The 13500-nt window shown below is 35.1% G+C and overlaps 1 protein-coding gene across 5 annotated transcripts in view; it reads left to right on the plus strand.

Annotated features, from left to right (window-relative positions):
• Positions 1 to 13500, plus strand: part of MICU3 (mitochondrial calcium uptake family member 3) — a 99224-nt gene that overhangs the window by 51514 nt on the left and 34210 nt on the right. For 3 of the 5 annotated variants that reach the window (XR_011498762.1, XM_044760520.2, XM_044760522.2), the window contains exons 5-8: positions 2189 to 2236; positions 5329 to 5411; positions 8165 to 8236; positions 12333 to 12371. Coding sequence is in view for 4 of the 5 variants with exons in the window: in XM_044760520.2 (XP_044616455.1) it covers positions 2189 to 2236; positions 5329 to 5411; positions 8165 to 8236; positions 12333 to 12371 (242 nt within the window). In the remaining variant the exon portion in view is untranslated. The remainder of the gene's footprint in view (positions 1 to 2188; positions 2237 to 5328; positions 5412 to 8164; positions 8237 to 12332; positions 12372 to 13500) is intronic. The other 2 variants (XM_044760521.2, XM_044760523.2) reach the window with 1 other exon arrangement.

The raw sequence follows: 13500 nt of genomic DNA on the forward strand, positions 1-13500 counted from the left end.
AGGCAGTGATCTCTTCAGTGCTATCCAACAGAATTATCGGCAGTGATTTGAAATGTTCTATTTCTGTGTTGCCTCATATGGTAGCCACTAGCCAGATGTGGCTATTAGGTACCTGAAATGTGGCTACTGTAACTGGGGAACTGAATTTTTAATTGTATTTAATTGTAATTATTTTAAATTTCAATAGCCACATGTGGCCATTGGCTATGCTGTAGGACAGTGCAAATCTATGACATGGTGATCAAGGTAATCCCTGTGCCCAAGAAGTTTTAGAACCATTTGGTCAGGTGAGGTAGAGAGGTACAGAGAGCCTTGCTTTTTTGTAAAGAGATTAAGTGGCAGAGGAACTTTAAAGCTAAATCTTTAGAGCTACTAAAGATTAGTTTACAAGTGAATTTTATCTGCTTAAAATATTACCCAGCAAGAAAATGTTATGTAGTTTTACAAAAAATATTACATTAGCCAACTGTAATGTATCATGATATAGGAAGTAAACAGTGTAATGCTTTTAAGGAATTTCCCTTAATTAAATTTGCAAAAGAAACCTAGTTGGCCTCTTCCTTATCCTCTTTTTCTAAAGATTGCAACATTACTATATGCTTAGCATTTATTTTTATTTTATTTTTTGATCCTGAGTGGCCTTAAAATAAATTGAAAGGTCAGTCTAATAGTTTTCCATTTTTGTAATGCGAAAGCTTTAAGAATCTACATTTCATGTTCAGTAGTATTTCCTCTTTTCCTTCACCATTTTTACTAAATTATATCATGAGTTTCAGTTTGTTCTCCTTCCCTGTGGATTACACTACCTCAAAAGCCATTTAGTTCCGCAGACAAGTGCCCACCACGATAATCATGATCAGGACTCTCACTGTTAAGTAATCCTTCACTGAGGGAAATCTTGAGTTAGTTAAACTTTTTATACCAACCAACATCTCCTGTGTTCTACCAAGTCAATTAGATCAACAGTCCGACGGGATTGTGGAGACAGAGGGCCCATTTCCCCATACCATTTCCCTCTTTCCTCCTGCTATGCTTTCCTTCTTTATTTTTTTCTTTCTTTCTTTTTTTGAGGGATCCCTATGGAATCTAGGTATTGTATCTTTATATACATTGACCATTCCAGAATCTTTCTCCCATAACATTCATGGCAATCAACCAGAACTATGTCTCTAGGTCACAATATTCTAGTATAAACAAAAGAGGGGAATGCTTTCAGGGGCTCCTAGCTCCTTCTCTTCATGTCTTCTGACAAACTGCCTGACAGTGCCTCCTCTTGTCTTTGTTCTGTAACAAAGAGGGTAGCCTCAAAGAACATCAGGTAAAATGGAGTTTTAAAGTTTACAGTCTGATTATTCAAGGATTTGTTATGCCCTTTTACCATACATCAGGACTATTTGATATCTGGATGAGTGTTACTAACTTGTTCCTGATTTTAATTTTCTCAAGATCCACTTGGAAAGTCAGTTAAGCCATTAATTGTAATTTTGGGTGTTATAGTCCAAAAGCAAAAATTTGAGTAACAGAATATATATATTTATTTACTCCGAACAAACTCCTTTAAAGTTTGTAATTGTGGGATTACAGGGAACTCAGGATGCAATATACAGAAAGTGTAAGCCATTTAATTAAAAGAAAAACTTATTAGAGTACATTTAATAGAAGCATTAAGTTTGTCAAGAATAATAAATGATAACTTGAAAGCAGAAAAGTGGTAACTATGGAGTTTTGTTTTTTGAATGCAATACAGAAATCAAATTTCTAAGGAAGAATGTCTAAATCTTTTATTTGAATTACTAAGAAGTAATTAAGCACTTTACAGTGTTAACCATTTCCAACCTTTTTATTTTATGTTAGATTCATATATTGAAAACTATTAACAAGTTTAAAATTTGTAGCTATAAGTAAACATTATAATTTTGCTTTTTTATGCCAATATGTCTGGGAACATTAATGGGAATTTTGCATGGGTTTCTACAGAGGTGTGTGAAACAATGTAAAATTAATTTTGTTGCTTCTTTTGCTATCATTTTATAATAATTTATTCTCATTCAAAACAATACTTAGTATCTTCTTTAAAACTAAGTTCTTTATTAATATTATTTATTGCTATTATAAGAGTAATATTCTACTTGATAAATATGAAGAGAAAGTATTTTATATATAGTGTAACATACTGTTTTTCTTTTAGGTGTGATTTCTTACACAGAATATCTTTTTCTTTTATGTATTTTAACAAGTAAGTATATTCATTAAGTCTATATCTGGATGCAGTTTTCATTTTTAATCAGAATCTTGGAAAACAAATCTTTCTTAAGTTCTCTTACTATTGAAAATCACTTTAGGCCTATCCATGCTGTTTTGCAAAATTCATGTCTAAATGCCAGTGTAAAATGCTAAGCATAGCACTATCAGGGGTCAAAAACATAAATATTTTTATAGCTTATGGTATAGTAATAAAATGGTCATAAATTGTAAATTTAATATCATGTTTCAATCCTTGTGGTTTAATCTACATGAGAGCCTAAAGGTCAGGGCATGTAGTGATTTTAAATTTCCTGCTATACTCATTCAAAGCACATTTTCTGCAAGACTATTGTGAAAGAATGAGTCTTCTAACTAGTGAGTCTATCAGAATACCCATCATACATTCTCAAACAGCTTTGTTAACCTCTTCCTCTCATGTGCAGCAGTTCTTATGAAATATATGAAGGGAGGGTTTCAGTTAAATTTCATTGCTTTTAATGGAGGAACTTAGATCCTATAGTTTACTGTGCTCCAGCCACCGGATCTTTCTGTTCCTTGAGTTCCCACCTCAGGAATTTGTACTGTCTGCTCCCTCTGCCTTCAGTGCTTTTCCTCAAGATGCTCATGATAATAAACATCATTCAGGTTTCCTTTCAAATGTGAAGACTTAGAGAATCATTACTTGACCATCCTCCCTAATGTAGCTCCCTCTCCCATCTCCCTTTTTATCCCTTTCCTTGTTTTATTTTCTTCACAGCACTAAACTGTCTTGCTTGTCTCCTCACACTTGATTGCAAGGTCTATGGAGGCAAAGATTTTATCTTTTTTTGTTAACTTCCATATCAAGAACAGTGGCTGGCACATGTAGCCTCTCAAAAAATAGTTGGCAAATGAATGAAGAAAGGAATGAATGAAGGAATATCACTAGTGGAATTTCCAGTTGTGGGGATTTATAGAGATGTGTGGAAACGAGTACGTCAATAAACCTCTGTCAGGGGCCGGCCCCGTGGTGGCCGAGAGGTTAAGTTCGCGCACTCCGCTTTGGCGGCCCAGGGTTTCGCTGATTCAGATTCCGGGCGCAGACATGGCACCGCTCATCAGGCCATGCTGAGGTGGCATCCCACATGCCACAACTAGCAGGACCCACAACTAAAATATACAACTATGTACTGGGGAGCTTTGGGGAGAAAAATTAAAAAAAAAGATTAGCAACAGTTGTTCAGGTGCCAATCTTTAAAAAATAAATAAATAAATAAACCTGTCATTAGAAATGAGTCTTAAAATTCCTTGTACTTCTATGATTAGAAAATTCACAGCCACTATGTTATTCTGAATTTAGTAATGAATGACGTTATGTTGGAGTTTTGTTGCAGGAAGTTTGGGGAATGTGTGTGTGTGTTTCAAAAAATTAGCCTCTTTTATTTTTTCTTGCTTTTTCACTCCTGGACTCCAAATGAAATTAAAACATTGGTGCTGAAGAACGAGTCTTGTGTAGTTAGTAATAGGACTACCTGACGTTGTTCCAGACTGGAAGGCCATTATGACGATTTGAGTCTGTGAGTGGGTGCCAAGGAGTATCTCAGAGACTTATTGAAAGTGATCTTGTTAGCCAGAACAACTTTGGATCTAAATTAGAAGTTGTAAGTACCTAAACCAGCAGAGTGATAGGCAAGAAGGAAACAGAACTGGTTAGGAAAGCCACTTGTTGAGATGGCACGAGGTATGGTCTGAGGGTATAGGAAGAAACACATATGGTGGCTTCTGCTTACTATGGAAAGGTTAGGATTTCTGGATACCGTGAGTCTTCCTTTGGCGTTCAGGACCCTTTTAGAAACTTCTAGGGATTTGAATTGGAAAATTATGCATGTTCAGATTAGAACCAAGAAAAATGTGAGAAGAGGGCTGGCAGGAAGTGGGCTATGTAATCTATGTTACCTATGTGTAGTTTTCTCCTCTTTACTTCTTATTAACTTTATTTTCCCTTCCAAACAATGCTTCTAAGGACTTCCTTTCTATGTGTATTTTCAACATCTTTTTAAAGCTTATAACTTGGTTATCAGAGATGGTATAACTTTTTCTTTCTTTCTCCAGTGAATGATAATGAAAGTAAGTTTAGATTCCTAAAATATATGCAAGAAATGAGCTTGCATAAAAGACTGGCTTCCGTTTCCATTATTTTCAGAGACAGCTGTTACCAGTTAAGAAAGCAGGGCTGTGTGCTGCTTTCTTGCTCAGTCCAAGATTTCACAACAGGCAGTGGCAAGTGTAAATGTGGGAGGTCCTTTTTAACCTTTTGCCGGTCATCTCAAAAGAAAAGGTCAAATGTTTTAAAAAGGCATGTACACTGAGCTCCTCTTCGAAGGACAGGTTCAAGGTTTTTTTCTGTGCAAGTTTTCTCCTTTATGCTTTAGAAGTGAAAACAGAAAAGGAATTGAACCTCATTATAAGGTTCATAAAATTACAGCACTTCATAGTGTGTGAAAGTCTTTCTCGGAAAAGCAATTGTTTCTTGTATTTAGAGGGAATTGGGAATTAATTATTCAAGCCTCTTTTTTTATTTCTGTTTTTGAAGTCTCTAGAAGTTTAAATCCAAATGTGTAATCTCTCAGGCTTGATGTTTATTTTATAGGACATTTCTGTTATTATTTTCCCCAGAATTTGGACTAGTCTGTTGTGTCATATTTTTTTTTCTTCTGATCTAAGTAGTTGAAAATATTTCAAATGTGATGAGCTGATATTTTCCTTTTAAACAAACTGACAGACTTTGGATAGGAAATAGAAATATTTAGTTTGGGAAGGAAAGTAGTCAAATTTTACTGTCAGTGCTATGCAACAAGTACCACACAAGTACTTTGAAAGTATATTATCAATTCTTTTATTAAGTGTGCTAATATAATGAAGCAGAAATAGGTATACATATATATGGCTTTTATTATATTTAACTAATAGTAACATGTTACTCTTAATTTTTTGGTTAAAGAAAGTATTTCTGTACAAAATATGAATAACGGCTTACAACTAATATGGTTTTGTACTTTGAAAACATTTTTCCATTTCACAAATCCTTTTCTGTTTTTCTGGCAGAGCCACACGCAGGTTTTAGAATAGCTTTCAACATGTTTGACACCGATGGCAATGAGATGGTGGATAAAAAGGAGTTTTTGGTGGTATGTATGTTATATGCTGCATTTTATCAATCATTAAATGTTACTTATATTTTTGTATTATTTGGAATACTGTTTTAGAAGAAAGTGAAAAATGTATGCTTTCACTTGAATTTAATAAAGAAATATATTCTCATGTACTTTGAATAATTTTTACATTATAAAAATGTAAATTATATTCAGTGTATAAAGATGATTCTAGTTGTTTCCACATTTTCTGGAAATTTGAAGTGTGTTAAGTATTTTCCATTGGGTGGGTAGCAGGTAATCCTGAGGCATTAGATATGCCCAGTTAATACTCAGTCTCGTAATATCAGCCACCCAGTCACAACTTTTTGCCACAGGAGCTTCCCTTCCTTCTCATTATAGGATTTATGATTTTCCTTTTTCCTTTCCTCTCCCACTCATTACCACCTTGTGTTGTCCCCCTAGTCTTGTCCCCATTTTCCATTTCCCTTCTCCTGTCTTTGACCAAGGGCTGATCTAAAGTGGGAGGAGTACGATTGTTCTTAGGTATTTGTCCTTTGATCGTGCTCACCTGATTGGTCCAGTGTGGGTGCTGGTCTGGCAACATCATCAGCTGCTCACTCATCTTACCCCTGCCCCCCTTCCAGAATTTTTGTTTCTTTTTACTCATGTATCCTGCTTCTACTTTTGCGGCAAAATGCCTGTTCTGTTTTTTTTCCGATGTGGAGATTAACATTAATTTATTCCTTACAGAAACAAGGTCTACTCTTAGCATTTATATTCAATTCTATATTTACTTATGCTCTCCTAGTAAAAATAAAAGGGAAAGATGGCCTATAAATAGCCATTTTACTTTCTATTTTTCTCTTGTAACAAGCCATTAAAACTCCCTTAGATGTACAGCATAGAGAATACAGTCAATAATAACTTTGTATGGTGACAGATAGTAACTAGACTTGTGATGATCATTGGTAATGTATATAAATGTTGAATCACTATGCTGTACACCTGAAACTAATTTGATATTGTATGTCAACTATACTTCAATAAAAAGAAAATCCCTCAGAAAACCTGTTAAACAGCTTGGTATTTTCTTCGGAGGTTGGAACACGGAAGAAAAACTATGAAATCATTCTTTTCTGTGGTAGAAGAGAGAAGGCATAAAAATCCTCATCAAAAGCTAATTAGTAGCCATTCAAAAGGAAGCAAACAGCCTTTTACTGGGATCTATCAAAAGGCTTAATCTGACAGCCGTGTAGCCCTTACCCAGGTACAGTCCCTGAGCCAAGCCATGGGAGCTGGGACCATGAAGGGTCCCTCATTTTAGTGTTTTTCAGGATAATGGGGAGGTGAGAGTTTTCAGTTTCATTGCAACACATAGAGAAATGTTCCCAACATCCTAAAATGGACAGATTTCGTTTAATATAGTTTTGTTATGACAGTGTACAACTGTATTTTAGGACTTTGAGGATGGACCTAGTAATCTAAATAATTTTCAATAAACTGTCTATTGGAACTCAGTCTGTTAATAGCTGCTTTTATATAGATGTCTTTTAGAATATTGTCTGTGGAGATGGAAAGTAAAAATATTCGTGTAGAACTTCTATTTGTTACCACTCTATGCTCTTATTAAAGCTGCCCTCGCTTTCAAACTGTGGTTTACTCTTAGCAGTGGCCATACTGCTGCCTCACATGGGATGTTTTTTGTTTGTTTGTAAACAGAAAGAGTTCCTGAAAGCAGGAGGTGGAGTTGGGCTAAGTTATTTGTGGGGGTCTAAAATCTGTGATTCTCCTGCCTGTTTATAAAGTGATTATTAACCTTTCCTTTTTTAAAAACTCTTTTCAGTAAGAAAAAATGTGCAAAGAAATTGATGGTAATAAAATCATTTGTATTTTTATTGTATTTTTAGTTGTTACTACATATCTTAGGAGGTAATACATTTTATTTGACTTTCAACTATTGCCATACAAAATGAAATGAAGGGTTGAGACTGCTGTTCAAATTACGTAGATGAGAACAATGACCTCCTCAGAAAACTGAGATAGAGGTAGGATTAGGCTTCCATTTGTAAAATAGGATTTTAAAGAGGAAAAATACCATTTATACTTATAGCTAACATATGTTAAGTCATTATGTGACAGGCAACGTGCTAAGTAATTACTTGTAATATTTCCTCTGCACAGCATTCTTTTAAGACCTGTCAATAATATTTCAATAAAGGTGGAGAAAAAAAGTATTCCTGTAAGGTAAGGAATTATCTCCTTATTGCTGATATGGAAAACAAGCTTTAAATAATTAGAGTAGCTTGCTCAAGGCGTTACACATGCAGGGCCCATGCTCCCACCACAGTGCTCAGTTACCTGAAAGAGACCTTAGAGGTCTTCTAGTCCACCTTCATTTCATAGGTGAGCAAATTGGAGCCCAGCGGGGCGTGAGTGACCTGTCCGCCATCATAAAATTAGTGTGTGACAGAAGATGGGCTCAAACCCAGAGTCCCTGGTTCTATTCCAATGTTCTTTATACCCCAGAAGGCTTCATCTCTTTTTGTGTGTGCACCACAGACCCCATGTCTTTGAGTCTTAGAGATAAAGTAAAACTATGATTTTGTACATTTAACTTCACTATGAGTTGCCAGTATCAAAGGATGTATTTTCTTTTTCTCAGGAGAAAAAAAAATTGGTGTCAGAAAATATATCTGTATTTTCTTAATATAAGTAGTCTTAATGTTCTCGATGGATGAAGCTGTTTTCTTGTTGGATATTTGATTCTTGATTGATTTCCTTTTCAGCTTCAAGAGATATTCAGGAAAAAAAATGAAAAGAGAGAAACTAAAGGAGATGAAGAAAAGCGTGCAATGCTGGTAAGAATAATGATAGTAGTTTCAGGTGGGTTTTCTAGGTAAGAATTGTTTTATTCATGTTGAGAAACAGTACTTAAAGTCTGTAACTTTGGAGCTATCTCTTTCTTAAAAACTTTCTGAAGTCGTTATGCACAAAAATTGCTTCAGTATTTATATGCATCAATATCAATATTTATATCAAATATTGATATTAAACATCTGTATCCATAATCACATTCATTAAATCATTTTCATCCATATTCTTGTTGTTTGTGAGATTTGAAGGGTATTTTATATAATAGATTAATACAGATCATTATGCATGTAAAAATTTAAAGGTGAATTGCAAAGATTTAAGTATACACGTGAATGAATTTAGTGATACTATAACAAAATGAATGTTGAAGCAAAAACAAGAAATTATGTTTTTTGCTTTCTCAGAAATATACGCCATAGATTCTTCCTCTGGGATGAGTAAGTTTTCATCTAATTCTGAAGGTAGAGATAAGCAACGTTTCCTTCCATTTTCCTACCAGTTTTCATTTTGCTTGTCCCAAGTGTTTCAGCCTGACCACATTCCAGGTTCACATAATAAAAATAACAATTACTGAGGCCTTACTATCAGCACTATGCTAGGTGCTTTGCATGTGTTTTCTCATTTAATCTACCTGACAGTTCTCTTATTATCTCTAATTATAGATGAAGGAAACAGAGTTGGAAAGGTTAGCTGGATAGTTGGAAAGGTTAAGTATCTTATCCAAAATTACATAACTGTTAAATGGCAAAGTCAAGATTTGAACCTAGGGCTGGCCAGCTCCAAAATCTGCACTTTCACCGTGATAGCATGTTTCTTCATCTGGTACTTAGATAGCAGAAACACGGTGAATTTTGTTGGCACTTAAATGATAATTGTTTCATTTATAAATTGGTGACCCCATGCAGTAGTTTAATTGGTCTATTTGGAATTCAAATAATTAACTGGGAGTTGCACCAGTTTTTATTATTCTCATTGTTACAAGGATGTGTATTTTTTAAATCACGAATTATCCGTAGCAAGTGGGTGCCATATTCAACCCCAATAGATCTATGAAGTGTGTATTTATATTTATATTAATAAAAGTAGATTATCTGGATTATGAAATAAATATTATTTCATGGGATATTTATGATATAGTTATCATCAGTATTTGTAGAACCACCTCCAAATATGTTAATTGACAAGGCTTATGGAAGAAACTCTTAAAAATTCAAACAGCTGATTATAGTGTTAGCCAAGTATTAAAAGGGACGTTGAGAGTTCTCTAGTTTAGAGGGCTGGCCCAGTGGCATAGTGGTTAAGTGTGCACGCTCCACTTCGGCGTCCTGGGGTTCTCAGGTTCGGATCCTGGGTGAGGATCTACACACTGCTCATCAAGCCATGCTGTGGCGGCATCCCCACATTTAAAATAGAGGAGGTTTGACACAGATTTTAGTTCAGGCCCAATCTTCCTTACCAAACAAACAAACAAACAAAAAGAGTTCTTGGGGCCCGCTAGGTGGCACAGCAGTTAAGTTCACACCTTCTGCTTCAGCGGCCCAGGGTTCGCCAGTTCTGATCCCAGGTGTGGACCTACGCACTGCTTGGCAAGCCACGCTGTGGCAGGCATCCCACATATGAAGTAGAGGAAGATGGGCACGGATGTTAGCTCAGGGCCAGTCTTCCTCAGCAAAAAGAGGAGTATTGGCGGTAGATGTTAGCTCAGGGCTAATCTTCCTCCAAAAAAAAAAAAAAAAGAGTTAAAAAAAAGAGTTCTGTAATTCAGGTCTCATGGTTTTCAGATTGTGATCAATAAATCCTATATGAATTAGCCCCATAAATGCAGTTTTTTAGAGTATTAACAAATAACACTAGAGAATTAAATACCATCATAAATTTTGTTTTCTGTAGATAATATAATATATTGAAAGAAAAAACAATTATTTTACTTTTGATAGATTAACTATAATTGACTGGATAGGTAAGTTGTTAATAAAGTATTTTTTAGGAGGTTGAATTATGTTAATGAATCTTTTGATATAGCTCAGTGATAAAGTAGATAGTATTTCAGCAGATAGAAATTTAACTGTTTTATGTATTTGTTCATTTGTACTACTTCCAGAAAGGACTTATGGATCTTCCGGTAAAAATACAATACTATTCTAAGTATTAACATTTACTAAAATACGTAAGTCAAATAACAAAGGGAGAAAGGAAAGGGAGAAATAATAGCAGACAACCCACATTGGGAAAAGCTACAGTGTCAGCACAAACTTGGCTCTGAGCTTCATTGCAGCCCAGGTAAAGTAAATTAATACTGATTTAATTTAAATAAGTTCATAATAGTGATATAATAAAACTTCATTAACTTAGATTGATTAGAGAAAGTCTATCTGAATTATGAAATCTAAGTTATATCAGCATACCCTAAATTATTTTATATGCATATAGGTTAGTGAAGCATTCTCAGGCAAATATATGGGGAAGGAGACTTCTTTTAAAGAACAGATAAAAATAACTTACAACTGGGGCCGGCCCAGTAGCCGAGTGGTTGGGTTCACACACTCTACTTCGGCGGCCCAGGGTTTCGCCGGTTCGGATCCTGGGTATGGACATGGCACTGCTCATCAAGCCATGCTGAGGCAGCATCTCACATGCCACAACTAGAAGGACCCACAACTAAAAGTATACAACTATGTACCAGGGGGCTTTGGGGAGAAAAAGGAAAAATAAAATGTTAAAAAAATAAGTAACTTACAGCTAATACATAGCTTGTTTATATGTAAAGGAATGCTTACTAAAGTCCTTGTTCTCCATTACCTCAGAGGTATTTATCTTACATAGTTTAATTAGTGCTTCTGAAATTCTATTTATATAATTTAGCTATCAGAACTATTCCTTACAACAATTCAGAAATAATCTTTAGTACAACCTTTGAACTAAACAGCACTCTACAACAACGCAGCCCTCTACAAATATTTGTTACCATGTTTAATGATAATGATAACTAATGGGAACTTAATAGTCGTCACATTTTAAATAACGCAGATCTGAACTTATGAGATTTTTGAGTTTTGAGGCAATTGAAATTTAGCTTATAGTGAAAATATGTGGATTACATTAGAAAGACAGTATAACACAGACTCAGGAGCCGGATTTGCAGGGTTTGAATATTAGCTCTGACATTCATTACCTACGTGTCCTTGAACAAAGTCCTTAACCTCTCTGTGCCTCAGTTTCTTCATTTGTACAATGGGAATAATAGGAGTGATGACCACATGTGATTGTTATGGGGGTTAAATGAGCTAAAACATGTAGCCACTTAACAGTATGTGACATATAATAAACACTCAAAAAAGTTAGCTAATTGTAAAACTTAAAGTTCTGTTTTCATTAGTGGAACCACGCAGCTGCTTTGAACTGAATATTTACATACCCAAATCAAAACTAAATTTAAAAATACTTACATACCAAAATAAAACCAAGTATGCTTCAGAAGGGAAGAGAGAAACAAACATAACATTTCATGGGACATTTATTATGTGCTAAGCTCTGTGCTATATCCATTATAAATGTTACTCCCATTTAGTCCTCATGACATTTCTCCCAGGTAAGTATCATAACTGTCTTACAGATGAGAAAACCATCTCAGAGAGGTTCGTTAACTTGCCTAAGGTCACAGCACTATTAAGAGTAGAACAGGATTCCACTGTAGGTCTCTCATGCCATTTCCACCGCCATGCCACTACATCTGGATTTTTCCCGTCATATGTAGAATTCCTGAAGTGTGTCTAAATAAAACCTCATATTTTGAGGAACATGTTCTACTCAAAGCAATAGTTCTATCAGAAGGTGGCAATGAAAATAGTTGAAATGAGCACAAATTCATTTAGTGTTTAATTATATGAGATTTTAAAAACTTTGCTACTCATCTTTAACATTTATCCCACTTGTATTATGTGTGTGCTCTATATAGAATATAGCATAATGATTTGCCCTTCCTAATTGATTATTTTGTCGTCTTTTTCTTTTTTTCTTTTGCTATACTTGGGTTCATTCTGAAATGTGACACTTCATTTGGCCCTTTGTGCTCTATGTCAGCGTGTTCAACTTTATGGATACCATTCTCCTACTAATAGTGTATGTACAATACTTTAAATGTTCTTTATGTAAATAGCCCTCACCTGTTATACTTGATAATGTTATTTCTTTAAATAAGGCTATATCTGCTATTAAGAATGTTTAGGAATTAATGAATATAATAAGGTGCAACCAAGCCAAAATTTTTTATTTCCTTCCTAGATTTATGAGAAGACTAAACTTTACAGACCAATTGTATATCTTTAACTTTAGATTAAAATAAGGGAAAGGTGAGTGAACAACAAACAAAAACTCTGGTAGCATAATTGAAATTTTATATTTTCCATTGGTATTTGAAGAGTTAAATACAGATTATGGAGCAGATTCTTAGGTTGTGCTCCTACAAAACACAGGTATTTTAAGAAGTAGATCTATCCATCTTATATACTGTTTTTTCTCACTGGGTAGACCCTCATTGGATATATAGTCTTTTCTGTAATGGATAGACTTTTCAGTATTTCTCCCAAATTTATTCTAAAACCTTTGATGCCTGCCTACTGCCTATGGTCTATACAAAAAGTCTAGTATAAGATGACACTTGATATGTTTAGTGTATCAATGTATCATTTTATTTCTCAAAGAAGATTATAACTTTCATACTCTTCTTTTTCTGGAAAAAGTTGGGAGTTCCTGCAAATGATCTTCCAAATGTACGCTTTCTTCTTCTTTCTCTTCTCCTGGAAGGTCAGAGCTTGTTGGTTAGCCCAGCTGCTAAACAACTGAGAGCAGGCTCTGGCCCCTTTTGAATGTAAACATGCACAGTTCATTTAATTTCCCCAATGATCCTTAAGTCACTTAGAAGGATCCCTCAAGTTATGCAGATTCCACCTGAGAGAAGCCCTTGAATTTGGGGTGACTGACTCAGTATTAGCCTGCTGGAAGTGTTCCAGTTAGTGTACCACGCTAAAAGTAGGTGTGCTACCTCCTCTGTGGAGAGTTCATCCAAATTCCAAACCACTGAAACTCACTGTGTTCTAGATTTGAACGTACACCGGGGGCTGATTCAGCATAAAATAAACCTAAGATATCTTGCCTAAATCACAAGGAATGGGCCTCGAATGGGCTGGAGAACAAGCCAAGTCCATGGGACTTTTATGACTGACTAATTGTTTTGATCCCTAATTTTTTT

Source organism: Equus asinus, chromosome 27, assembly GCF_041296235.1.
Source record: "Equus asinus isolate D_3611 breed Donkey chromosome 27, EquAss-T2T_v2, whole genome shotgun sequence".
Classification (NCBI taxonomy): Eukaryota; Metazoa; Chordata; class Mammalia; order Perissodactyla; family Equidae; genus Equus; species Equus asinus.